The sequence below is a fragment of the Psammomys obesus genome, unplaced genomic scaffold, assembly GCF_907164565.1.
Source record: "Psammomys obesus unplaced genomic scaffold, mPsaObe1.curated_primary_1811, whole genome shotgun sequence".
Classification (NCBI taxonomy): domain Eukaryota; kingdom Metazoa; phylum Chordata; class Mammalia; order Rodentia; family Muridae; genus Psammomys; species Psammomys obesus.
Window position 1 is genome coordinate 19,142,859 of NW_026591598.1, and position 26,646 is coordinate 19,169,504.

A 26,646-nucleotide genomic window follows, 5' to 3' on the forward strand; every position below is an offset into this window, starting at 1 on the left:
ATAAATAAATAAATAAATAAATAAATAAATAAATAAATAAATAAATAGAAACTTGAAAAAAAAATCAGAGTTGGATGTGGTAGCACACAGCATCTTTTCCCCAGTACCTTCTTCCTTAGAGGGTAAAGACAGACAGATCTCTGTGGATTTGAGGCCAGCCTGGTTATAGAGTAAGTTTCAGACCAGCCATAGTGAGACCCTGTGTCAGAAACAAAGCAGAGAATAAGAAAAGGAAAGGAGAAGACAGAGGGTCAAAATAGGTTAATAAATCTTCAGTACTTGAATACATGATAAACATTCAATATATAGTATTAATTTTTAGTTTATTTTTTGAGACAGGCCTCCCTGTGTGGTCGTGCTAGCCTGGGATTTGCCATGTAGACCAGGCCTTGAACTGACAAGAGATTTCCTGCTTCTGCCTCTCAAGTGCTGGAATTAAAAGCGTGAGCCATCATTTTTGGTGGCAGTAAATTATTTTTTTTTTCTAGACAGTCCTGGAACTTCCTACCTGACCTAGAACTTGCTCTGTAGACCAGGCTGGACTTGGACTCACAGAGATCTTCCTGCCTCTGCCTCTCAAAGGCTGGGAATACAGGGCTGCACTGGCAGGCTCCCCTCCTCAGCAGTAGAAATTTTTAGATGGACTCAGAGAGAGGGTCAGTAGCTTGTCCACGGTCACACAGAAGGTAGGGGGAGCGAGTACCCAGCCCTTTCTGCCCCTGATCTTGGCACTGAGCAGGGCTGAGATAGGATGGGCCCTCATTACCTTGAACAAGTTAGGATCAAGGGGCTGGGGACCCAAGGGTAGTTTCATCCTGGAACGGGACAGGTGGGTACTAGGCCTCTACCACCCTCCCTCCCTCCCTGGCCACATCGGTATGGTGCCTGTGCACCACATTCCAGACCAGAAACGGCAGCAGCAAGTTTAAACTATGGAGGAGGCCAGTCAACACAGAAGACGCCCTGCCCAGCCTGGGCCACGAGCAACAGACATGTTTGGGGAAAAGGAGAAGGCAGGTGCAAAACTGGGACCTATAATGGTCACGAGCCATGTGGCCTGGTACTTCTTTTATTTTTATTTTTTTAGCCCTGGCTAACCTAGAACTCACTATGTAGCCCTGGCCAGCTTGGAATTCACTATGTAGCCCAGGCTGCCCTCTAACTCTATTGTCTCTGCCTTCCTAGTGCTGGGATTAGAGGTGTGCACCACCAAATCTGGCTAGCCTGAGGGCTTTTGAGCCAACACCTTTCCCAGATCACTAGCCCACTCTCATTTTCCAGAGTGTCTCCCCTTTCTTTCTTTTCTTTTCTTGTTTTTTAAGACAGGCTCTCTCTGTATAGCCCTGGCTGTCCTAGACTCACTTTGTGAGCCAGGCTGGCCTCAAACTCACAGAGATCTACCTGCCTCTGCCTCCCGAGGGCTGGGACTAAAGGTGTGCGCCGCCACCACTAGGCCACGCATTTTCCCTTTCTTTATTAACTGTCTCTACTTCTGATTTTTAATTCTGTGCATGTCTGTGGACATGAATACAAGTGTCTAAGGAGGCCAGAGGCATCATTTCCCAAGGAACCTCCTACAAACAGCTGTGAGGTGCCTGATGTGGGATCTAGGGGCTGCACTCAGACCCGGAGCAACTTCTCTACCTCCCCGCCATCCTGACAAACACATGTTCGCGATGAAATTCTTTGTCCAGGGACAGAAGAACCTGGTAGCTTTAGCCTGAGTCCTTTGTCCCCCGGAGAGACTCAAGGCAGGGCCAGGCTTAAGGCTTATATCCCAGAATCCTGCCCCCAAACCCCGCGCTCTTCAGGAAGCTTCTTTTTCTTTCTATGCCGCTGTGATCTTCAACACAGCTTGGAAAAAAAAAAGTCATCTTTTATTGTTTGTGGAGAGAGCAAGGTGGGGGAGGGGCAGGGACCATTCTGAGGTCACAGTTGTCCTCTGCCCTCCTTGCCTGGCCAGGAAAGGCTGGTCTGATGAAGCTACCCATCTTCAAGAGAAAGGGAGTTTACTCAGGGGGCCTTTATGTCCCTACCTTCCTAGGTCCCCAGCCCTAGCCATCCCCTTTCTCCAGGGGCCCCATGGCCTGCCTTGAACACTAGGTGGGGACCTTTTGTGGTAGAGGCCTTGCTGGTCAGCCTGTGTAGGCCTGAGACTGACTTCAAGTCCTTTGTGGGGGCAGGTCAGGAGCAGACAGCACTTCTGGACCGGGCAGGTGTGGAAGGCCGGGTGTCACATGGATCTGTCACTGTTGATCCCTTTCCTGGTGTTACTGCTGCTGTTACTGTAGGCCTCTGGGATGGAAAGCCCTGGGGGAGGGACAGAAGGGACAAGCTCCCCAGTCAACCTCGGGTCCATTGTCAGCAGGCCTCCCTACCCCTCTGGAACCCTGGGGTGCCAGCCAGAATGGTCCCTGCCACCCACCTTCCCCACTCCTAGTGACCTAAAAGACAACCGGGTCCCTTGTCCTCCCGAGTCAACTCTTATCAAAACTGGGCCTCTGAAGGTGCTGGGAACCTCTGGAGCAGGGTGGGAAGCTTCGGGGTACATGAAGGCGCTCACCTGTATCTGGCAGAGGTCGATTAGGGTGCGAGTGCCTGCCAAGCAGCATAGCTCGCCCAGAAAGGAGAAAAAGATACCCAGGAGATCCAGCCAGCGGCCCACAGTCATCAACAAGATGAAGAGGCCGCCCATGCGCACCAGCACCGTCTGGACCTGGCCCTGCAGGCTGAAGCGATGTTGCCGCTGCTCCTCTGCGGGATGCGGTTGTCCGGAGGTCAGCGGGGGCCAGCCCGTCCCACTTCTCAACTGCTTTCCCCAGGGACAGTGTCACCTTCCCTGACTGCCTTCCGGCACCCCTGCTTCCCTCCCTGGGCACCCACAGGATTTACCGGCCACCCCCGAGTCCCCCCCTGGTTGGGGACAGAGCCCTGTTAGTCAGGTGGCAGGAATCTAACGCCTTTCTACCCCTGGGTTGGATCTATCCACAGCCCAATCCAAGTGCTCCACTCTCTTGTTCCATCCTGGTCCCAGCCACACTCCCCTCTCGCTGAAGCTCATTCTCGGGGCCCCTGACTTTTGTTCTTGGCCAAGCACTACTAACCAGCTAAAGTGGCCTAAACATGTCAATAAGATGACACCACTCCTCTGTCATCCATTTTAGAATGCTCCCAGGATGTCCTATGGCTTCCGGAGTAGAATTCTAATCCAAGCCTCGTCTTACGAGGTTAGACTTGGTTTGGCCCAAGCCCCCTCCCCCATCCTTACCCGATCTCTCATGCTCCCGTACTTAAAACGCCAGCTATTCCGGCGTCTCATTCTGCACATGGAGCCTGCCGAGGCTTGTTCCCACCTCAGGGTCTTCACACTTGCTGCTCCTACTGCCTGGACCTCCCTTCCTTGCTCTGCCACCTCCTAGCGATTCCTGGTACGCACCCAGCAGGTTCTTCCTAGAGGCTAAATCTGACCAGCCACTCTCTGCCACTCTCTCCTGCTTAGGACTGTGCCTAGACTGACCGCCAGGGCACTGGGTCAGGCCTTTCTAAGCTTGGCCAGCCTTGCTCTGTTGCCCATGGGGTAACAACCCTGGACCACTCTGTGGTTCCGCACGGCCACGCCCTCATTCACTCTGTGCTTTGGTGGGTATTTCTCTTGCCCACAATCCTTTTCACCTCACCCAGTCCTCAAGACCAACCCAGGCACCAGCTCTTTAGGGCTCCCCTATTGCTGCTCCGAGCGGCCCACGGAACACCCATGGTACAGTCCAAGTCCTGTCCCTGGACTGGGTGGCAGCGATGACAAGGGAGTGTGGCCAAGGGATGGGAGCCCAGCCCTGGGGCTCTCACCCTGCATGTAGATGATCAGCAGTGTGTAGCAGATGGTGAGCGGCGTCCAGAAGCGCACAGCCTCTGACGTGTTCAGGAAGTCCTGGTTGATGAGGGCCACGGCTGCCAGGTCACTCACAGCAAAAGCCACTGCCAGAGTGCGGCCCAGGAGCCTGGGCAGGCCGTGCTGGTTGGCCAGCAGGCCCAAACAGACCCCACAGTAGCGCTGGCTGCTGTGCAGCTCGTAGAGGCTGCAGATGTGTCGGCGGAGGCGCCGTGCAGCCGAGCCCAGCAGCGCGGCCAGCCCCAGGCTCAGCAGCAGGTTCAGGGAGCGGCGCGGGGCACCTTCCTGCAGGAAGCTCAGGCCGCAGCTGAGCCCGCAGCCCAGAGAGAACTGGCACACCAGGTAGAGCTGGAGTCGCTCCTTGTCCCCGGTGCCCTGCAGGGGAAGGGAGCCCGAGCTAGGCTGCACAGTAGGAGACGGCCCCCGAAGGGCAGTTTCCTTTGCTGGAGGGTGATGGCTCTAGGCCTTGAAGACCTGACTTCACACCTTACTCCCTGACGACTGTTGACCACAGACAAACCATGTGCTCCTTTGAGCCTCAGTTTCCCCACTTGTGGAGCTCCAACAAGACCCTTAATCATTACAGCTGTCATGACAGAATGGGCTGAACCCTCAAGCTATTTAGCCAGGGATCTTGCAACTAAGCCTTTTTTTTTTTTTTTTGAGGGGGGGACAACAAGATCTCATGTGGTCCAGGCTGGCCTCAAACCCAATAGTTAGTCAAGGATGGACCCTGAACCTCTCATCCTCTGCCTCCACCTCTTGAGTGCTGGAATTATGGGCATGAGCTACCATGCCTGGGTTCACACAGGTGCAGGGGATCAAACCCAGGGCTTTGTGCATGCTAGGCAAGCCCTCTACCAACTGAGCCACATTCCCAGCTCACAGAACTGACATACACATGGGGACAGGGTGGGGGTAGGGAAACGATCTTGTGTTGCCGTTTTTTGTTTGTTTGTTTGGTTGGTTGGTTGTTTTTTTGGCAGTCAAAACTCCCAAGTTAACAAACTGCAATCTCTGGTCTCCATCTGAAGGAAAAGAGGACCCCTCTAGGCCCTACACCCCAATCCAGAGGATGAGAGCGGCCCAGAGCGGCTCCACCCTGCAGTCTCACCTTGCCCAGGGACAGCACTGTGGAAACAGCCCGAAGGGAGAACTCCAGGACCACGAGGGCGGCTACCCTAGTCCCCACCACGGTCAGGAGCAGGGCCAGGCCAGCCAGGTGCACGGCCTCCAAGGAGGCCCACTGCGCTCGCAGCCGCTGCTTCTGGGGCTGCCGCTGGGGGTCACTGTGGGGGCAGAACGAGTGCGGGCTGAGAATCAGGATCACGGTGTCCCGTCCCGGGAGGGTGTCAGGTCCCCAGCCCCACTCCTCGCCCTCTCCAAGAGGGACCAGCCTCCGCGCGGGTCCCTCATCCACCCTGGCAGGGCTGGGTGGCACGGATGCGGGCACTCACTTGACACAGGCCACGAAGAAGTAAACCTTCAAGAGACTGTTGAGAACAGAGACTCCCAGGGCCCCGATCAGGCCTGAGCAGGACAAAGGAGAGGGTGAAGCGGCGTTAGCACCGTCGGGTGGTCGCGGCGGGGTGAGCGCAGGGGACGGGCAGGTGCGGAGGCTCTCACGTGGGTGGTGGGGCCCAGCCCTGCACTCCACCCACCCGAGGGAGGGGCGGGCTCCAGGTGTGCATCCCGGAGGCGCTCACCTTGCAGGAGGCTGTGGAAGAGACTGGAACCCCACTCAAAGGAAGGGAGGTCGGGGAGCCAGGAGAACAAGGAGGGCAGGGAGAACATGGCAGCCTCCAGGAACCCGGCCCCAGCCTCGGACTGGGTCTGCACTGGGACAGACCCAATGACATCACCGGTCAAAGGTGTCTCTGGAGGACAGGGGAGGGATTAGGAAGGGGTCAGAGGCCTGGGGGCGGGGCAGGAGAACCGGAGGCTTTAGACAACTTCTAGGCTGCGGAATCAGGGACGCCGTAAACCCGCCGCTGCTAGTGGCTTCCCATTTAGGCCTCAAAGGCAAAGCACGTAGCTGGTGCTGCTCTGTCCCCGCTAGATTTCAAGCCCACCGTGCCTTCCGGAAGTCCCACCTCTACGGGCTCGCCTGGCCTTCCCAGACTCAGGTGTGCTCCGAAGTGTGAGTCCTCGCCACTCAATGTTCCCAAAGCCAGGGCGTCTTTCCACAGCGTAGGTCTCTTCTGACTCTTGTCTCTCCAGACTTCGGAAAAGTAGTGCAGTTTTTGCAGGCCGCAGGGAACGAAGGGTCTGGAATCCCCTTAAGACCTGAGTGCAGCCCGCCTCCGGGTCATTCTGTTCCTCTTGGGTCCACTAGGCGGCAGGCCTGACCTGGGCAGGTGGCTGCCGCTCTCTGGGTCACTTCCTAGAAAGGGCTTGAGAGCAGGAGCAGGAAAGCAGAGGGGGAGGCTCGAGAGTATACAAAATACAAAACTTTATTGGAGTGTTCATCTGGGACAGTTTTTTGCTCTTGGGATGTGGTTGGGGAGGGTGGTTGGAGCTGCCTGGCCTAGAGATGGTGTCCGCTTCTCTAGTAGAAAGGCTGCTGGGTGCCTTACACACAGGTGTGGCTGCGTCTGGAGAGAGGACCCAAGAGTCTGTCCTTGGCCCTGCAGCTGGCTCTGCCCTGTGACCCATGAGGGCAGGTACCCTCTTCCCTAGGCCTCCATCTCCTTGTCTGAGTTCCCTCTGGATGTATACAAAAGGGAAGCCGGAACTCGGTGATGCTTCCAGACTCCTGCTGAAGTCCTAACCCAGTCCCTCAGGTGACTGTGGAGATGATGGTAGCCCCTCTGTAGGATGCATTTCCTGTGTGGGCTCTATCCATCATAACTGGATTCCCCTGCCTGTCTCTCTACCCTGTCCCAGTCCCTGACCCTTTCCCCTCTCTTCTGTTTCTCCCTCTTCTTCCTTCCTCTCTAACTCCCTCCCTCCCTCTCCTCCTCTCCGGCTCTCATCAAGTCCATTATGGCCTCAAACTCACTATGTAGCTGAAAATGACCTTGAACTTCTGATCCTCCTAGCTCTACCTCCCCAGTGCTGAGTTACAGGCCTGTGCCCTCATGCCCAGTTAATTCGGTGCTGGGGATAGAACCCGGAAATCTTACGAGCATCAGGCAGGCAGTCTGCCAACTGGTCTGTTCCCAGCCTGAGATTCGACTCAGATGGACAGGGAAGACAGGAAGAAGCTGCTCTTCTCAAAGCTGAGGAGAGAGGACTTCGGAGAAGTCAGCCCTGGGCCGATCACGTGACTAACATGCCCAGGCCCTGGCTCCGCCACAGCACCACAGATATGAGAAATAAAAGTAAAGAGAGAAGCTAGCGCAGCCAATCCTTTCTTCTTGGGCTTCTGGGTGCCAGAAGGGAAGGAAACAGGTTTTTGTCCTTCGAGCTATCAAGGCTTTAGAACTTTGTTGGGTAATCGGCCTTGGCCAACCAGACTCTGGGGACACGAAGGCCTCCGCTGTGGCACAGCCGGGGGTTTCCTCACCTGCAGTGGCCTCTGAGGGATACACAGCCCAACAGTTCTGACATAGCAGTGCCCTTGTGGGGATCACTGGAGGTGGGGGTGGGCAGATTGAACTCCCGTCCTGGCTCTGTCGCCACAGAGCTGTGTGGCTCCGGCCAGAGTGATGTCTGCCTTCAGGTGAGAGAGGCGGAGGACTGAGGAGCCAGCGCAGCTCTGCTCACGGGGCTGATTACCTGCAGCCATGGCTGTGGCAGTGCGCTAGGGCGAGGTAACCCAGGGGCATTAAGGAAACAAAGATGGTAACTTGGGACGCACTGGTCCTGGGCCTCAGTTGAGCACAGTTGTCTCCTGCCCCCTCCTGCTGGCCTCTGGGAGGGCTTGACTCAAGCTGGCTCTGGGTAGCCAGTCCTAGTGAAGCAGCCATCACTTCCACCAGACAGCAGGCTTGGCGGTGGGAGGAGGGATGAGCTAGGTGCCCTGGTGTTGGCCCCTTGTGAGTTTCCGCAGCTCATCCCAGAAGAACATGCTAAGGATGGTGTGGGGGCCTAAGCGCAGATAGGCAAGGCCTAGGCCCTTGTAGAGGGCCAGGGGTCCCTCCTGTTGACAGATCTTCACCAGGCAATCAGCGAGGCCCCTGTACAGCTGGCCCTGGGGATAAACATGGGTGAGGGGTGAGAGGTCCCAGAGGCAAAGCCGAATGGGTCTACTGGTGTGTTAGAAGAAACACCTCTCCCCACTGGGGATTACAGGCTGTGATGTTAATAAAAAGGAGCCTTTTCCTTGAGGCAGATAGGCTCCTTCAGGGGTGCAGCTTGGATATCAGCATGCAGGCACCTTTGTCCTGACACTTCCTGTTGGCATTACCACAGGATTTCAGCCCCGCCTTTTCCACTGATCATCTGGTCGACCTCAGCCAGGTCTCTCTGAGCCGATTTCCTCATCAGGAAACAGAATAAAACCTAGTTAGAGGCTTAGGGCATGCCTGTTAATGTGTTGTAATTATGTCCCCTAGTGGCTGTGTATGTGTCCCCTGTCCCCCCACGTCTTCCGTTCCCCTGTCCCCCGCTCACCCTGCCAGCTCCGTCCACCGGCTGATTGTATAGCCGAGTGCTGACCACGTCGAAAGGAGTCATGACTGCAACCACAGCTATACTGCTGATCATGCCTCCAGCCAGGGGCACCAGCCAGCTGTCCTCCAAAAACCACTGTCGGAACGGCACAGGCTGTTGTCCCTACCCACCGCCCTTACCCACCCCTGTGTGCTCTCCCTGCCCCAAGCCCATGAGGGCTGGAAGGGCTGGATGGGCTGGGGCAGATGAGCCCATCAGACCTCTCCAGCCATTCTCAATCCCCCAGTGCCAACCCTGCATTTCTCCATGATTTCAGGGTTCACTGATGACCTCTAAACTCCTGTTGAACATGAGGTAGGCTAGGTCACAACTATAGCGGCAGAGCCAACAACTTAAATTTCTTCCTCTTCCCCTATCCCATGCTTCCTTGAACTCTTTTTGTCGAGACAAGTCTAGTTATGCATCATGTTCTTCTCCAATTTGCAATCCTCCTGCCTCCACCTTCTAAGTATTGAGATTACAGGTGAGAATCGCTGTCCTTAGCTGTAACTCCTTTCTTCCTCCACCAGCCCCTCCTTCCTTCTCCTTCCCCTCTATCCCTCTCTCCTTCTCTTCTCTTCTCTTTCCCTCCCCTCTACCCATTTCTCCTCCCTTCCTTTCCCTCTTTCTGTTGTCCTCTCTTTTTCTCTTTTGACAGGGTCTCATGTAGGCAGCCTAGGCTGACTTTGAACTCTGTAGCTGAGGACCACCTTAAGCATCTTGATCCTCCTGCCTCAGCAGCCTAAATGTTAGGAACGAAAGTGGGTCCCAACAGGACTTTGTTTTGGATCCTATCTAACACCACCTCTGTATGAAAGAAGTGGGAACCCCTCCCCAGTGTGTGTAGGTGTTCCCGGCCCCCTACCTGTCGCTCCTGTACCCAAGCCTTGGCAGAAGTAAAGGTGGCCAACTGGGCAGCGGAGCCCACTGTGACTCGGGGCACAGCCGCCCCTACACCCCGCCACAGCCCCAGTAGGCCCTGCTGACGCCAGATGGTCTCCAAGGCCCCCAGGACACCCTGCAGGGAGGAGAGAAAATGGATCACTAGACAGCCACAGGCCCTCCACAGTCTGGGGCCCTGGGTCTGGGAAAGATGCCATACCTGATGCTGGTGCTGATGACCCACGGCCACCGCGGCCACCGTCTGGGCCTGCAGCTGTGTCTTGACCTGGGAGTACAGATGAGGGCAGATGGGGGCTCTCAAATAGAGGCTGGGAGCTGAGCTGAGCGTGTTTGAGCCCACACTCCCTGCAGGGCATCCCTGACCCCACATCTGAAGCTTGGGGGTGGGGGCAGCCTGGATCGGCCAGCGTTCGCTTTTTTATTTTCTAATGTGGGACACTGTCTCATCTACCCCAGGCTGGCCTCAAATTAGTTATGCCACCATGACGTTAATTCTGATTTTTCCTGCTTCCACCTCTCAAGTGCTGGGATTATGGGCAGGCAGGCGGCACCACACCTGGCTTATGTGTGCTTGGGAGCAAACCCGGGGGTTAGTACATGCGGGCAAGCACACCACCAACTAAGCCACATCCCCGAGGCCTCGATTTGCATCTTGGTGGCTCAGGTTTCTTAAGGAGATCTTCGGGCCTCTGTCCTGCCCCTCTTGGGGACAGAGGAAAATGACGTTCATTGCCCACACCAGGACACAACAGCCTTTGCTCTGAGGCACCTTTTATCCTACTGTATGCCAGGCTCTCTAGGAGTAAGCATGGGCAATCGAGAATGGAGTCTACCTACTTTGTAACCTGTTCCTTCTCCCGGTTAAAACCAGCGGGCATGGGCCCCAAAGGAGCAAGGGTCAGAGGGAGGAGGGCAGATTCCAGGTCTGAGCCAGATATTCCCAGTGAACAGTCCCCTCCCAAACTGCCCTGCCCAACCCAGAGCCACAGAGTCCACTGGTCATGCTGGTCATGGAGTGGTAAAGGCAGAGAAGACACTCACCAGGTAAGCAGGGCTCCCCACAAAGGCTCCCAAAGCCCCAGCCATAGCGCCTGCGGCCACAGTGCCACCTGGTTGCTGGGTGAGGCCAGCCTGGCATGCCCGGCTGTAGCAGTAGAAACGGACACCATTCATGAGACCCTGGTAGAGAAGGCCGGCGGCCAGCCCCTTCTGCAGGCCCCACAGCCCATCTGCCCGGGCGACGGCTGCCACAGAGGACACAAAACCCCGGTAGGGTCGTGGGTGGGTGCCTGGGGCCTGCAGTTCCCCCTGCAGTTGCAGACGGGTCTTTACCACTTCCAGGGGATTGGTGAAGACACAGGCCAGGCAGCAGGCTGAGGCACCCAGCACCAGGTCCACTGCCGGGGACACCGTCTCCCCCGTATCCATGCCAGGAGCCGTCTGTGCCCGGGTCAGGGTCACGGCACAGGCCATAGTGGCAGGTCCAGGATGTCTGCACCCCTGTGTGGCCACAGGGCTGGGGCTCAAGGGACAAGCGCCATATCCAGAGGACAGAGATCCTGTCACTTGCTGGAGGGCTCTGGTCTGTCCTGGAACTCCACCTGCTGTTCGGCAGACAGGGTTGTGGGAATCTGGATACACCTCCTCTGGCTCAGACCAATCCCAGCTGCTGCTGGCCAGGGCGGGCCTGGACCCTGGGATCTGGGGGAAAGGTCACTTGGGACTGGGAGGAGAGTGGGGCAGGAAGAAAGAGCCCAAGAGTAGGGGAGGGCGGTCCTCCTTGTCCTCCAGACTTCCTGACCTATCTCTAGTCCCTGTCAGGCTCCAGCTAAAGCCCCAGGCGTGTGGTGAGTTGGCCTAGGCATGAGCTGCACAGGCTAACAGCAACTGTCCCATTTCTACATCTGCCACAGCCTGTGTGACTCCCTTTTTTCGGGTCTCCAATCTTCCAATCTGATTCCCTCAGATTATAGCTCCATTTTCTTTCTTTTTTTTTTTTTTTTTAAAAAAAAAGGCCATTTATTTATTTGTTTTTCGAGACAGGGTTTCTCTGTGCAGCTGTGGCTATCTTAGATTCACTTAGTAGACCAGGCTGGCCTCCAACTCACAGAGATCAGTCCGCCTCTGCCTCCCTTCATGCTGGGATTCTAGGTATGCACCACCACGCCCTGTCTTTTCTTTTTTCTTTTCCAGACAGGTAATGTAACCCTGGCTGGCCTGAAACTAGCTATGTAGACCAAGGTGGTCAAAAACTTATAGAGATCCACCTGCCTCTGTCTCCCAGTGCTAGAATTAAAGGTGTGCACCACCACGCCCGGATTTATAGTTCCATTTCAACAGAAGGGAAGATAAGGGAGGACCCCAGAGCCCTGCAGTGCTGTTGGTGAGATTGTCTGGTTTCACGTGAGATGGTGTCGAATTCCCAGGGACTCACTGTGCTGCCCAGGCCAACTCCAAACTCATGGCAGTCTCCATCTGCCTCTGACCCCCTCCCCAAGTGCTGGTGGTTCACGTGTGCATAGCCATGCTTGCGTGTATGTGTGTGTCAGGTGCCCGTGGAGACCAGAGAGGGTGTTGTGTCCTCTGGAACTGGAGTTACACAGATTGTGGGATCCCACGTGGGTGGTTCTGGGAATCGAACCCAGGTCTTCTGGAAGAGCAGCCAGTCCAGTGCTCCAAACTGAGCAATTTTTCCAACCCCATTAATGTCTTTTTTTTTTTTTTTTTTTAAATTATTATTAAGACAGGGTTTCTCGGGGGCTAGAGAGATGGCTCAGAGGTTAAAAGCACTGGCTGCTCTTCCAGAGGTTGTTGGAGGTTTACTCAATTGTCAGCAACCACATGGTGGCTCACAATCATCTACAATGAGATCTGGTGGCCCTTCTGGTGTGTAGGCCTGTGTGCAGGCAGAACACTGTTTGCATAATAAATAAATAAATCTTAAAAAAAAAAAAAAAAAAAAAAAGACAGTTTCTCTGCGTAGCCTTGCCTGTCCTGGAACTAACTCTGTAGACCAGGCAGGCCTGGAACTCACAGAGATCCATCTGCCTCTGCCTCCCGAGTGCTGGGGTTAAAGGTGTGCACTACCACACCCAGAAAACACCATTAAAGTCAATGTCTATTTTTTTTTCCAGACAGGGTCTCACTATATAGCTTGTTATCCTGTATGTGTGTGTGCATGTATGTGTGGGGGGGGGATACACATATGACACAGATGTGTATGGTGGTCAGAGGACTTTTTTTTTTTTAAGATTTATTTTATTTATGCATATGAAGTGGTCTATCTGCATGCCAGAAGGTGGCATCAGATCACATTATAGATGGTTGTGAGCCACCATGTGGTTGCTGGGAATTGAACTCAGGACCTCTGGAAGAACAGCCAGTGAGTGCTCTTAACGGCTGAGCCATCTCTCCAGCCCAGAGGACAACTTTTAATTATTAAATAAAAAAGGGGTACTCGAACACAAATCCTGCTCCACCACCAGTGGATATGAAAACCAAGCGCACAGACACACTGGACCACCGGGTGAGCCACGTCTGTGCATGCTGCGACCCCCATTCAAACCGGGGCACGTGTCTGACTCCAGCCTGCGGGAGACTGATGTGTGAAAACCTGCTGCCACGCCCCTCCAGTGTCCCCAGCTTCTAGCACTTCAGCCTCGCTCACCCAAACACTGCAGGGTCCCTGGGTGGGATGGGGTGAAATAAGGGCCACCAGGAAGAGCAATCTTTGCGGTTCCAGCCGTTTTCCTTTACCAGCCTCCCACTTGGGGCGGCCTCGCAGGACACAGGAACATGCAGGGACTTCCAGGGCCTTCTTCAGCCTCCAGCTAGCGGAGCCACGGAAGCAGCCAAGGCAGAGCTGGTGATGTTTCCGTGTGTGGGAGTGTCAGCCACAGAGTGGACAACGGATACTCGGCAGTGAGGGAGGGTGGGGCGTTCTCCTCCACCCCCCTCACCTTAAAGAGGGCCAGTGACAAGTCTCAGCAATATAACATCAATTTTATTTTAAAAAACAAAACCCAATCACCTGACCTGTCCCCCAGGGGACCTAACAGAGACCTCAGGAAGGGCTAGCTCCAGCCAAGCAGGGGTCAGTTAGGTATCAAAGTGGCCACCAGGCTCACGGGCCCTGCTCTTCTCTCCACCCCTCTCCTTTGCTCCTCGAAAGAGGGGCCAACTGATCCCTGGGTCCCCCAAACTCTGCTGTACTTAAGAAGGGAGGCTGTGGACATGCGGGGCCTCCCGGCAGCTGTGGAGGGCTGGGCCCAGGCCGTGCAAGGCGGGCCACTGTGCACAGGGTGGGGGCGTGAGGAGGCATGCACAGATAGCCAGTGTTCCCGGTTCCCTGCGCAGTGAGGACAGTGTTCCAAAAACGAACAAGGAAGGCTGGGCACTCAGGACCCCCAGGGGGCCCTGACCACCTATCTGCCCAGGCCCCTGACCCGGGAGAGGAAGATGGCACGCCCATCCTCCTGGTCTCTTTGCTCCCCCTTAACTGGATACTATTATCCTCACGGCCACCCTGAGCAGATGGTGAGGACTAAGGTGGTGACCCAGGGGACACCATGTGTCTACAGAGCCCACAGGGCTCAGACCTTCTGCCCCAGTGACCTCTAGTCACTGCTGTGGGGCCGGATGCCTAGGGCGCTGGGCACCCACTCTGGATTCCTGTCCCAAGCCACACTAGCGGTTCCGCCGCCCCAAGGCAGGAGTGGCCTGTAGAGGCCTGTGGACAGCCAGCTCCGAAACAGCTCACCGCTGTGTGGACATGTGGACATGCTGGTCAGCCCGCCTCCTTCCTGCCTGCCTACAGTGCTGCCCAGCCACGCCTCAGCACCAGGGGTCCCGGGAGGCTCTGCCTCGGCACAGGCTGTCGCTCCGCTGCCAGGCGCTGTGGATGAGGCTCAGGGCGTCTTCAAACTTCTGCTTGACGGAAGCTTCATGAATTGCTTTGTGAGGGAGGTCTACCTGTGTGAGGACAAGCAGGGTGCATTCAGAGTACAGGCTGCTTTCCCGGAAGACATGGAAGACCGGAAGGGCCCTGCACATTCCTCTGGGGACATCTTACATGGTGCGAGCTTCCCTCCTGCTCTGCATACAGACAGCCCAAGGCCCAGCTCTCTGGTCTGCCTGGATTTCACTGGACCAGGGTACCTGTCCTTGGCTTGTTCCTACCTCTGACTAAGGTTAGAGCTGCCTCAGAGGCACAGGGTAAAAAAAAAAAAGGTTGCTCTCCTGGTTGTGGTGGCAGGTGCCTTTAATCCCAGGAGCCAGGCAGAGGGTCCCCTTTGAGTTCCAGGCTAGACAGAGATGCAAAAGACCTTGTCTTAAAACCAAAAGGCACTCCCTCTCTAGGGACAGGAGCGCTTCCAGCTCAGGGGAAGGGGAGGGCCTGTCTTGCATCTCCCCATGCATGCCCACCATGAGTCTCACAGGGACTGGAGCTCAGGCCAGGAAGGGCCACTCCTGGTGGCGTATTTTAGCTTTGACAGACATTGGGGCTTGCCCCTTTGTCCCTAATTTTTAGTCTGTCTCAGAGTAGTTGGCAAATCGCTGTCCCCAAAACCCTGTAGGTGAGGCCAGGTCCCCATAATGGCGAGGTACCTGGTAGATGGCTTTCCACCCGGAGCTCAGGGCAGTCAGGAACCGGTCCAGTTCAGAAGGGCAGCTCAAATAGATGACCCAGGGTTGGAGCAGCTGTGGGCTATCCTGGGAGAACTCCTAGGGACAGCAGGTTCGGGGTGAGGATGCACGGACATCCTCGGGCAAGGCCTGTCCCCCGATCCCTGCCCACTCACCAGGATACAGTACTCCTTGCCCAGCTCCGTGGAGATGGCACTGATGTCCGCCAGCCTGGCTGTGCCCAGGGAGCGGAAGAAGCTGGTCTGGCAATCCTCGTGGCACGTGAAGAGGCGGTCCTCGGTGATCACCAGGCAGCAAGGGATACAGGGGCTGGGAGCCACCCCCTGCGGTATGACCTGGATGGTAGCGGGTGAGAGACGCAGGCTGTTTCTCCCAGGGTGGCCAGCAGCAGGACTCCCCTGTAGCCGCTTCCCACCCTAGCAGTGTGAGGAGGGGAGCGGGGAACGATCCAGGCGGCAACGTGCCCTGAGATTGGGTTCATTCCTGGGCTGGCCCCCAGCGTCTACCACTTTGGTCCTCCCAGGCGTCTCTGTGGCTGGTGTGTTTGGGGACGGGACCCTGGAGATTCTGGATGGGCCAGGCTGGGCGGACGATAGTGGAAACGGGTGCTTACTCCTTTGGACACGGCCTGGCAGAGATGTTGCATCCAGTCGGCCATCTCGGCCTCGCTGTCAGCGCTTAGCTCCAGGCAGGGCCGGTCGGCCAGAACGACCTGGAAGGCGTGGGGCCGATCCGTGCCGTTGGCTCTCCGGCAGCCGCCACACTGCTCCCCCCTGGGCCAGAGGAGGAGGGTGAAATGGGAGTGAGGAGGCTGGAGCGGGAACCCTGGGGTTGGCTGAGGTGCGCTGACACTGGGCCTCTGCCTCTAGCGACGTTTGCATATGCCCAGCAACCCCACCATTTTTGTGTAACAGCTTTTGTTTTGTTTTGTTTGCCTTTTGAGACAGGGTCGCATGTAGCCCAGGCTAGCCTGGAACTTGTTATGTAGCAGAGGATGACCTGGAATTTCTGACTCTCCGGCTTCTACCTCCCACACTGGATTAGAAATGTGCACCTGGTTATAATGACAACCCATCTCTCTAGAATTGCCAAAACTGCCTTGGATACCCAAGCATGGCTAGGTGAGAGTTCCAAGCCACTCACAGCACCTGCTCAGAACCAGTGCCCACTCATCTACTTCCCCTGAGGTCTGCCCCTCAATGGGTGGGGACTTCCTGAGGCTCCTTTCTCCAGGCACAAGGGTGCCTCCTTGTTCATGCTGCCTCCATGGCTGCTCATGTCTTGCAAAGCCCAAGGCACTAGTCTGGGCTACAGGGATAAGGTGAGGTGCGGGGCAAAAGGACAGCAAGCTCTCAGCTTCAGACTCAGCCAGTGCTGACCTCCAGGCAGGACACCTGTCCAGTCCTCTTTTCCTGGGACACTTACCCCATGTTCACTGAGAGCAGAGGGATGACATCGGTGCGGTCAGGATACTGGTAGAGGATCCCATTGCTACAGGGTCACAATACAGTGAGGTGAGGCCTGGCTAAGAAGAACCCAGGAACCCCCCCTCATCCTGGTTGGGAACCAGGGACCTGTCTTCTAAGGAGGGGTTGAGAAAGGAATCAGAGTGGCTGTGGAACACTGTCCCTGGAAATCCTGGGCACAGCTGAAGGTCTGTCACCAGCGCTGGCTTAGGCACCTGGGGACCCTGGGTCCAGCGAACTGGCTATTCAGAAAAGCTCTGCAGGCCTGGGGGAGCTCACAGCAGTGTGGAGAAGGGAAGCATCCGCCCTGGGCTGCTTCTGCTAGGGACCGACACCTCCCCGGGGCCCCCGGCTGCCACTCCCACCTGAGAACCACGAAGCACGTCTTCCAGTGCTCCTTGCCCAGGTAGGAGGTTCCAGCCTTGTAGTGCAGCACGCCTTCTTTGGTGATGGTGCCCTCAGGAGGTGAGCAGTGGCATGGAACAGGGCCCAGGGCCTCATCCATGGGGTCCTCCCAGTGCACGAGCCCATAGAAGTGCACAGTCACAGTGGATGCCTATGCATGGAGGTGACCGAAAAGCGGTGAGGCACCCGCAGAGCCGAGGCCAGGCCTTAGCTTCCCCATAACCCAGCCTCTAGAACAGCCACGTGAGAGCAAGGGAACTTTGGGACACAGATAAGCAGGCAAGAGGACAGGGCCCAGAGGAGGAAAGCTCTTCCCATGAGGTGACTGAGAAATGCCAACGGTACCCCTTTGTATTACTTAGCCTTAAACCACGGCAGGCCGGTGTTGGTCAATGGAGTTTCCTCCCCAGCCCACTGACCTCACATTTGGATTCCTGGGCGACAAATTTAGCCAGCGCCAGCTTCTCCATGGTAGCATCAGTCAAGATGCTGGGGTAGGGTGGTTCCCGGCAGCCTTTGATCATGGCTGACTTCAGAGACGCCAAGAAGAGCCTGTGCAGAGTGCGGTTTGCTGTCAGAGGCCTGTGGACAGGCCCTCAGCAGTTGGGCTTTGTCCTGAGAAGGCCTGGCCAGAGAGCTCACAGAAAGGAAGGGCTGAGGCTGCTGGGAGCAGGGCAGCAGTGGGCAATGACCAATGACGGGGCCTGAGCCCCGCCTCACTGGTTGCCAGAAAAGGCCTGACCATTCCTTGTGTCCAAGGGACCTTGGATTCTGACACAGAGTGCTGGCCATTCCAGTCAGTACAGACACCATCTCATTACATGTAATTCCCACGTCCGTTGTCCAGGGCATGCCCAGGACAGCAGCCTAGCTCTTGGGCTTCCCCTCCCCACTGGACCTCACACCAGCCCCCTTCCTCTCCATGGGTCCTGAGGGGCTGAGGTCACCTGGGCTGACGTGAGTCAGTCGGTCAGTGACTGTCCACTTCCCTGCCTCTCAGAGCAGACCGCAGGCTCTTGGGGGGACAGACTGGTGTCTCCTTCTACCCCCAGCCAGGGCCATGGCCATGGCAGAGGCTGGTTCTCCTGTCCTGCTGAGGGGTAGGGGCTGACACTCACTCAGCCAGGGCCACGTCAGCCGTGTCCAGCAGAAACTGCTTCCTGCGGTTGGTGCACACCAGCTTGACAGTCTGTTGGTCCAGGCCAACCTGCCAGAAACCACACAGGGGCTTGGCCGCTGCCCAGCAGAAGGGGCAGCGTGGTGGACTGAGGGTTGGCTGGGACTGGGAAGGGAGCAACCACGTTTGGAGGCACTACTAGGAAGGCCCCTGACCAGGATCTGGGGTTTGGCATGAGTTAGGGAAGATGGCCAGAGATCTGGTGCCGGAGGAGGCATCTTCACCCTTGACCTCTGTCTCCAGCACATGTACAGAGGCCTCTGTGAATGTTGGCACCCATCCCCCAATGGGCCTTGCTCTGCAGCTCTCAGCAGGGGCGGCCCAAGAAGCCCCACACCTCGGCGGGTACCCCAACTGCAGAGCACTCACCGACACATAGTCAAGTTCATTGTAAGAAACAGCCTCTTCCACCAGGTATGGCTTCTCTGTGGCCCCTGAGAGAGGAGACCGCAATGCCTATTACCCTGGCTGGCTTCTATTCCCTCCCCCAGCACCATTTTCTAAGACCCAGCCCCCGGGGTGCAGAGTAGACCCCTCCTTGCCCTGCAATGTGAAGTGACAGCGAAGCAGAAAGACAGACAGACAGGGTGCTCAGTCCAGCTAGCAATACCTTCCCCGACACCTTGTCTTCAGTACAAGCCTACAGTGGGGGCGGGGAGGGGGCTGGGGAGGAGCGCAACCCCACCCACCCTGGCCTGGGGCGGCAGGCACCTTTCCGAAGCAAGTAGACGTAGCAGTCCGTGAGCAGCACGTAGAGCAGCTGCAGGTTGCCCTCCATGTGCCCCGTGCTCATCCGGATCATCTAAGGGCCAAAGCACACCGGACTCAGCGAGAGCGCCCGCCCTGCCGGACACGCATGCGCACTGAGCAGTGCGGGGGACTACCGGCCTTGGCTGTGTCTGCTTGATGGTTCCCCAGTTCGGGGACTTACTTTGAACAGCTGTTCTTCGTTTTCTCGAAAGACGTGGATCATCAGGAGGAGTAGGTGGTTGTTGTCCACTCTGTGGCAGGAACAAGGGTAGGGGGAGCCGCGGTCAGGCAGGAGGGCACACTCCTTTCTGGCTCCCACAGCAGGTTAGACCGCCTACCCATGCCGACCGGCAGATCCCGCAGCCCCAGGCGTAGACAGCCCTCACCTGAACTCGGAGGGGTGCGTCATCTCGGAAGGGCTCCCCTGGCCCTCCTCCACCCCGGAGTCCTCAGCACTGCTCAGACACGGACTGGGCTGGTCTCGCTTGAGCTTGCAAAGAGCATCCTGGGTTCCAAGTTCAGCCTGGGACACAGGTTCAGGCACAGGCTCCTGGCTGACCAATGGCCACTGGCTGTCCAGTTCCTGGGGCTCTGGCTCCTGAGCCTTCCCCTGCATGTCCTCTAGGGGCTGAGATGCCTGTCCCGCTCCTCTTCCTCCCTCTTCTTCTTGGAGAGCAGCCTCAGGGCCACAAGGAACATGCAGCGGTTGGCTAGGCCCTGTAGGGTCATGGTGGCCGCCACCTGGTGCAGCAGTACTTGGACTCTCAACTGTAAACCGGTAGAAGTCCATGGGGGCTGGAAGCCCCTCACTAAAGTCACAAAATGGTGGTTTCTCCGGGGCCTCCCCGGGGGAGCCCGTCCGAAAGGGCTGGTCAGGGGGGTCGACATGGGAGCACCAGGTGCTAGGGTCCAGCTGTCCGTGGAGCTTGTCAATGACCTTGCTCAGGGGCTGTCCCAGGCACTCCATGGAAGTGTCCTTCATCTCGGGGATCAGCAAGCCCACCTGGCTGAGCTCTGAGGGCTCACTGCTCTCAGCGGCACTGCTCGGCCCTTCCCCCAGGTCCTGAGGGGAGGCAAGGGCAGTGTCTGAAGAGTCCCGTGCCAGGCCTGGGGTACCCACAAGTCTGTCACCATCCCCCTGCCTGCTGCATCTCTGCTGGCTAGAGGTGGGGTGCAGCGGGCTTGCCTCCTCGTCCAATTTGCTCTTTTTCTTCTTACCAGTTTTCTTCTTCTTGGTGACCCTGCATGGCAGTGACAGAGAGGGCATTAACACGGAAGCACCCACAGAGGGAAACAGGCTGGGTCAGACAGGCAATCCCGAGGGTATGTGGTCCTGGGCAGTGCAAGGCAGGAGGCCTATGGTGTCCTGGTGCTGGCGGAGATGGGCAGGAGCGACAACAGCACAAGACAGGCCTGAATGGTTCTTGAGCAGGCCTACAAATTCTACGTGATAGAAATGAGCTAGCAGCCAGACCTGCTGGTGTGTAAACTTATAGTCCCAGCACTCGGGAGGCAGAGGCAGGAGACATTTAAGACAAACCTGGTCTACATATCAAGTTACAGGCTAACCAGGGCTACACAGCGAGACCTTGTCTCAGAAAACAAAACAAAGCTAAACAAGCCCACGTGAACAAAGCTGTCCAGCTTCACTGAGTCAGCGGCTCTCCACCCGACGTTCCCCTCAGGAAGTAAACAACGGATCCTTTCCATTAGGTATCAGTGTGAATGGATGTTATGTCCAGAAATGCCTCAGAGTTTCTGGGCTCATCGTCTTCCCCCTACACTTTGGTTCTAAGGTGACTGGGACGGGCCTGGCTCGGCCATCTCAGGTCTGAGTTCACTGAAGTTGCTGTGTACTTTAACCAGCTTAAATGATAGTGTGTGTGTGTGTTTATGTATGTCCCAGGCCCAAATCTTCGAAAGAAATGCCCCTGCCTCAGGCCAGGTATGATAGGATATGGAGCATCTCTCATTTGGTGTGGAGGGTTCTCAGAGTGGGGCCCAAGGGAGGTCAGAGAGCTGAGACTGGCCAAGAGGCCTCTCCTCTGTCCTTTGTATGCTCCTGTCCATGTGTCAAAGACTTGAACCATGAAGCAGGCCCAACTAGACCCAAACCTAGAGAGATCGCAGAATGTGCACTGACTTCCCAGCACTGGCAGGCTGGGGCAGGAGGATGGTGAGTTTGAGGCCAGCCTAGGTTTCACATTTGTAAAGCGAGGGACAAAACTCAGGATTAGAAGCCAGCAGAGGAAGGCGGTCAGGGCAATGGGTGGGAGACATGGGAGGAGAGAGGGGGTCGAACTTTGTGCCTGTTCTCTGGCGTGCACCTGTGACCCCAGCTTGTCCCAGCTCCCTCCCTGCTGACCTGATAACTTCAAGCTCCGCACAGGCATCCTGCTGGTCTGGGGCCTGGGCCTCGTCATTCTCCTGCAAGGTCGCGTGCACAGGGGTGGAGTCAGAGGAGGCCGTCTCGGCCTGCTCCTCGTTGAAGGGGTTATGGCGCTGGGTGGGGCTCTTGGTGGATGCCTTGCTACTGGTCAGGTCCGAGGCAGTGGAGCGGGGGCCGCTGATGGTATCTGTGAGGTCTCCGTCTGCACAGACAAGGGGGCAGGACACAGGCAGCCTGTCAGCCACCAGCTAGGACCCATAGGATGCCTCATCTCGGGGGAGGTGGGCCAGTTCCTCCTAGGGAACCCTGACCACAGTGGCCCTAGTTCAAGAGCAGAGGCCCCAACCCACAAGACATTGAATTGGTGCTCTTGGAGACAAATGAATGGGATGCCCTCTTGTCTGTCACTGGGAACCCTTAATACTCACACTTAGCCAAGTTCAGTTAAGGGTCCACAATGTAAAACAGCATTTAGGCCTAAGCCCTGGGCAGGGTAACTTTGATGCTTCCCAGGTTGGCTGGGACCCCAAGAGGAGACAGGTTGCATACGTCTGAGAATAATCTCAGAGCCCTCTCCTGCGAGGACGAGGGGTGCCCCGCCACCCCTCAACATCACTCCCCGCGAGAAGTGACACCCACAGTTCTCCATAAGCCCCGCTCCGCCACAGACAACAGGGAACAGAGAAGCAAGAAAAGCAGAGGAGACAGAAAATGAAAGCATGGGCATGGGGGAGGGGACCCAACATGAAAGAGAACCGTGACAGAGATCAGGGGCAAAGATAGGTGATGCAGAGAGGAAGAAGTGCCAGGGGCCGCCCCCAAGACTCTTCAGCGGATGTTGAGTCTTCTCCGTCAAATCCAACAGCACTCCTGGGGAACAGAGCAGGGACCCCTCTGGGGGTGAGCTGGAGTGTGCAGCCTTCCAGTGAGGAGCTGTTCTAACTGGCCTCCTCCAAACCCTTTCATTCTAACTCACTGGAATGGGCGGGCATGGAGCTGAGGCATGGGACAGCCTGGGCTAATGGCTAGTCAAGCTCTACTTGTTTGCATGTACACATCTGCCTGGCCATTAGCTGTGCAGAAGCGGCAGGAACACCCTTCCCTAAGGCCACTGGAAGGGCCTTTGTTTCTCTTGTTTTAAGTGGCTGTCTTTTCTCGTTTTTATTTATTTTTGACAAAGGATTTTACTATGTAGCCCTGTCTGGCCTGGGATGACCAGCAGTGCTCTGCCTCAGGAAGAAAAGTGATTACAGCTCTTTCAGGGGCACACGAGGGATGTGCCTCAGCTTTCCTGAGATCGGAGCCTAGCGCTCGGGAGAAGGGCACCATGCCTTCAGACTGCACAGAGGGGTCCCACAGGGACAGAGGTCTTCAACCCCTTTCTTCCCCTTAGCACTTGTAGCTGCTTGTGGGGGTTCACGAGCGGCAAGTGACCAGACCCCAGAACACAGTGAGTGTTCAGCCTGGATGCCTGACCATTCTATAGAAGCTTATGACCATAGAGTACCCTACTCGACCATGCTCACGGCCCCACATCTGGAGTTCCCTCCCGAGCCCTGCTTTCCTCCAGATTCAAGGAGACAGTGGGCCTTAGCTGGGTGAGCTGACACAGCGGCCAGGGAACTCTTCAGGACTGGCAACTTGGGAAGTCACTGACACGATGAATCTAACCCTGCCTGGGCCTGGCCCAGCATGAGCAAGCTGGGCTATTAGTTCCTGGGTGAGATTTAAAGGGGGATCTAAGGGCCACGGAGGATGGTCAGAAGGTCATGGCCTGCCTGGCAGATGACTGTAGAATGGGTTAGTGGTTAGAATCAGAGGGGAAAAACCAACGCCGACGTTACGCTTCAGAGCGGCTAAGAGGAGAAAGATAGTAAGGTGGAATTCCGGCCTCATGCTACCTGTCCTCAAACACAAACTGCTCAGTGCCACCTTCTTGGCCAAATGACACAATTTACTGAAATGTTGGACCCCACATCTCTCAAAATTAAGCTAGTTCATCATATGTTCACCTCTCATCCACTGCTCAGAGGGAACTCCACCTCAGGCAAGAAGGGGTCCCCAGGGAAAAAGCTCTTTCAGAAGGGAGTCCAGGCCAGCCTCGGACAGAAGGCGCAAATATACTGTCTGAAACACAGACCCTACTCTGAGTAAGTCCTGCAACCTGGGAGTCGCTATGTGGATTTGTCCAAACCAGCTGTGGGCCACAGGCAGAAGAGCTCAATGCTGACACCCAGCGGACAACATAGGAAGCGACTCCACTTTAAAATTCAAAGAGCAGCACCCATTGACTTACTTATGGAGCTTGTGCATGCATGCAGAGGTCAGCGGCTACCTCATGGCTTTCCCGGACAGAATTCACATGGTCGCATTTGGTGGCCAGGGCTTCTACCTGCCAAGCCCTGGCATTTGTTGGCTCCTCCCTCTAGGGAGTTTTAGCTTAGTGTGGGCAGTTTCCTCACTTGGACCTCAGTCCATTAGGGATGGCCTGACAGGATCAAGCCTCCATCTTTCCCCTGGTTGCTCATGGGGTAGAAGCGAGCTTACAATCCCTGCATCTCGAAGCGTCACTTTTCTAGAACAGGTTTACACTCCACTGAGCCAGGCCGCTCACATGTACCATTAGTGTAACGCCTGGGACTGGAATCAGGAAGGTGGCCTGGTGTCTGCGAAACAGTCACTTAGTGACTCCTGAGGCCCCCGTGGGAAGGCGGGACACTCCCTGAGAGAAGGGCTCCTGGGCTAGGGGCCAAGTCCCCTACTGCAGAATTCCACCTACTCTAGCACCAGCTGTGGCGTTGCTATGACCACGGGCACTGTTATAAGTAATAAGGAGCTGATTCTGAAACATGCAGCAAGCTTGGCGTGGAAACGTTGCAAACAGGAAAAGAGGCTCACAGGACTCTGTCCCACCTTCCCAGTCTGTGCTGGGTACAGACGGCACTGCTGGAAACACATCTCCAAAATCATAATCTACAAAAATGAGGGACAAAACTCAGGATTAGAAACCGGCAGAGGCAGGTGGTTGGGGGCAAGGGGCAGGAGACACGGGAGGAGAGAGAGGGGGGAGAACTTTGTTCAGGGTCTCTAAGGTGCACCTGCGACCTCGGCTGTCCTGAGGGCCACGCCTTCCTGGCTCAGAGCTGGTTCTGGCAGAGAAGCTGAGTTTCCGTGAACTAACCATGCTCTCTACTCCCTGCCTTCCTCCCCCCTGTGGCCCTTGAGGTAATGACGTCCTGGCTTGGGTTAGACAGTATGACTTGCTGGGCTCGGGGGCCACCTCCATTCATGGATGACCTGGTTGCTCCTTCAAGGTCTGTCCCTCTGACTCCCCCTCCAGGGTAGCCCAGAGGCCCACCAGAGGAGACTTTCACCACCAAATAAGCAGTGCAAGTAGTTTTTATTATTATTATTATTACTATTATTATTATTATTATTTTGAAACACATTTTTCACATAGCCCAGGCTGGTGTTGAATTTGCTCCATAACAGACACTGGCCTAGAACTTTTGATCCTCCTGACTACCTCCCAAGTGCTAGGATTAAAGGTATGCGCCATCTGTGTGTGTGCGTGTGTTGTGTACAAACAGGATTGAATGCACCACAGTATGTGTGTGGAGATCAGAGAACAACCTTAAAAAGGCAGTTCTGTCCTTATGTGGTGGGTTCCCAGGATCAAGGTCAGGATGTTAGGCTTGTGTGGTGTGGCAAGCGCTTTTGAGCCACGAGGCCATCTCACCAGCCTGCAGTGCTGGGGCTTGAACCAGGGTTTCATATGCGCTGCACCAGCGCTCTACCCCTTGAGCTTCACTGCTAGAACCCGCAATGCAGAGCTTGCTGGCAGCAGGCCTGAAAGCGGGACACATGACCCACAGCAGAACAGAAATCAAGACCAAGGAAGGTCAGGTCTCAGGGGAGCTGAGTGAGTGTTCAGAACTCCCCTCACCCACAGAGGTGAGGCTGGCTGAATGAGGGCATCCTTGATCTCATGGGAGTGGGCTTATGGCCAGTTTAATGAGTGCCAAGATGTATAGTCTAAGGAGAGCCAGGGCTTTCTAGAAACTGATCTGAGAAGAAAGGACGTGCCTGCGGCTCCGCAGTCTCAGGAGGGCCAGCTGCAGCCCTCTCTGGCCCGTGGAGGGGCACTAGGAGGGACTACCCAAGAAACCATGAGGGTTCCTGCCCCCTCAGATGGCCTGCCTGTCTCTCCTGGGCTTGCTCAGCCTCTCTGGAGAGCTTGCTGCAGGACAGCCTTCCCCAGGCAGCTGATCTCAGCCAGGACTCAGGCAAGAGTTTCTAGGGCACATTTCTGTGAATCTCTCCTTGCCCCTGGGCATGAGGTTAGAAACTTTGGAAAAGTTAGCAAGTTCATAAAGCCAAATTTTTGCCCCCCCCCTTTTTTTTTTTAAGATTTATTTGTTTGTTTATTATGTCTGCAATGTTCTGTCTGCATGTACACCTGCACACCAGAAGAGGACACCAGATCTCTTTGTAGCTGGTTGTGAGTCACCATGTGGTTGCTGGGAATTGAACCCAGGACCTCTGACCTCTGGAAGAACAGCCAGTGTTCTTAACATTGGAGCCATCTCTCCAACCCACCTTTTTTTTTTTTTTTTTTTTTTTTTTTAAGCTACCACTGAAACTGAGAAAATGAAGATCTTGGAAGATCTTGGAAATAGCAACTACAAATCCCAAACACCAGAGAGACGTCATCGCTCAGCCAGGTTCAGGAAGCTCCAGAGACCACTTCAGGGCACAGGCCTGCCTCCTTCTGCCCTGGAGCCACTTACCCTCGCTAGATGGGGCGATCGCGCTGTCATCCCATTCCAGGTTGGTGGAGGTGACGGAGTTGAAGGAGTTGAGGGACAGGCTGTCTGAACCATGGACGGAGCTGGGAAGGCGGTCTTCAAAGTCCAGCAGATACTGGGGTTTATAGTAGTCAGGCATGTAGGGGGCCAGGTCTAAGTAAGGGGCGTCCTGGGAAGAGAGCAGAGGAAGAGAGGGAAGGTGGGTAAGATCTGGGGGACAGCCAGAAACGAGGCTTAGCAAGCAGTCACCAGCATCAGGATGGGAAAAATGGGGATCTCACTCACACACACACACACACAGATACATATGACATACAGACACAGACAGACAGGCACATCATACACACACACAGATACATATGACATACAGACACAGACAGACAAGCACATCATATACCGAACATACACATACACAGATACATATGACATACAGATACAGACAGACAGGCACATCATACATCATACAACACACACACACACACACACACACACACACAGACATATGACATACAGATACAGACAGACAGGCACATCATACATCATACACACACACACAGATACATATGACATACAGATACAGACAGACAGGCACATCATACATACATATACACACACCA

The 26,646-nt window shown here is 55.7% G+C and overlaps 3 protein-coding genes across 4 annotated transcripts in view; all 3 read right to left on the bottom strand.

The window, feature by feature from the left end:
• Positions 1-1,035: 1,035 nt before the first annotated feature.
• Tmem82 (transmembrane protein 82) lies at positions 1,036-7,826 on the bottom strand. The gene is made up of 7 exons (XM_055611467.1): positions 5,983-7,826; positions 5,596-5,766; positions 5,347-5,419; positions 5,004-5,178; positions 3,847-4,264; positions 2,564-2,754; positions 1,036-2,310 (listed from the first exon to the last, which is right to left on the bottom strand). The coding sequence occupies exons 2-7, from the start codon at positions 5,681-5,683 to the stop codon at positions 2,185-2,187; spliced, it is 1,071 nt and encodes a 356-aa protein (XP_055467442.1). The 5' UTR covers positions 5,684-5,766; positions 5,983-7,826; the 3' UTR covers positions 1,036-2,184.
• On the bottom strand, positions 6,325-11,006 carry Slc25a34 (solute carrier family 25 member 34). Its single transcript, XM_055611468.1, has 5 exons — positions 10,430-11,006; positions 9,588-9,653; positions 9,351-9,503; positions 8,447-8,581; positions 6,325-8,024 (listed from the first exon to the last, which is right to left on the bottom strand). Exons 1-5 carry the CDS (start codon positions 10,859-10,861, stop codon positions 7,845-7,847), a joined length of 966 nt encoding a protein of 321 aa, XP_055467443.1. The 5' UTR covers positions 10,862-11,006; the 3' UTR covers positions 6,325-7,844.
• Positions 11,007-13,373: 2,367 nt separating this feature from the next.
• Plekhm2 (pleckstrin homology and RUN domain containing M2) overlaps positions 13,374-26,646 on the bottom strand; it is a 38,762-nt gene continuing 25,489 nt past the window's right edge. The window contains exons 6-20 of one of the 2 annotated variants that reach the window (XM_055611465.1): positions 26,012-26,198; positions 24,135-24,194; positions 21,198-21,423; positions 19,219-20,073; positions 19,014-19,083; positions 18,794-18,884; positions 18,452-18,516; positions 18,024-18,112; positions 17,325-17,457; positions 16,866-17,056; positions 16,460-16,525; positions 15,648-15,807; positions 15,190-15,369; positions 14,996-15,112; positions 13,374-14,359 (exon numbers count right to left, since the gene is read on the bottom strand). In XM_055611465.1, the coding sequence (XP_055467440.1) occupies positions 14,222-14,359; positions 14,996-15,112; positions 15,190-15,369; positions 15,648-15,807; positions 16,460-16,525; positions 16,866-17,056; positions 17,325-17,457; positions 18,024-18,112; positions 18,452-18,516; positions 18,794-18,884; positions 19,014-19,083; positions 19,219-20,073; positions 21,198-21,423; positions 24,135-24,194; positions 26,012-26,198 (2,628 nt within the window). In that variant the 3' untranslated portion in view covers positions 13,374-14,221. The remainder of the gene's footprint in view (positions 14,360-14,995; positions 15,113-15,189; positions 15,370-15,647; positions 15,808-16,459; positions 16,526-16,865; positions 17,057-17,324; positions 17,458-18,023; positions 18,113-18,451; positions 18,517-18,793; positions 18,885-19,013; positions 19,084-19,218; positions 20,074-21,197; positions 21,424-24,134; positions 24,195-26,011; positions 26,199-26,646) is intronic. The other variant, XM_055611466.1, reaches the window with a different exon arrangement.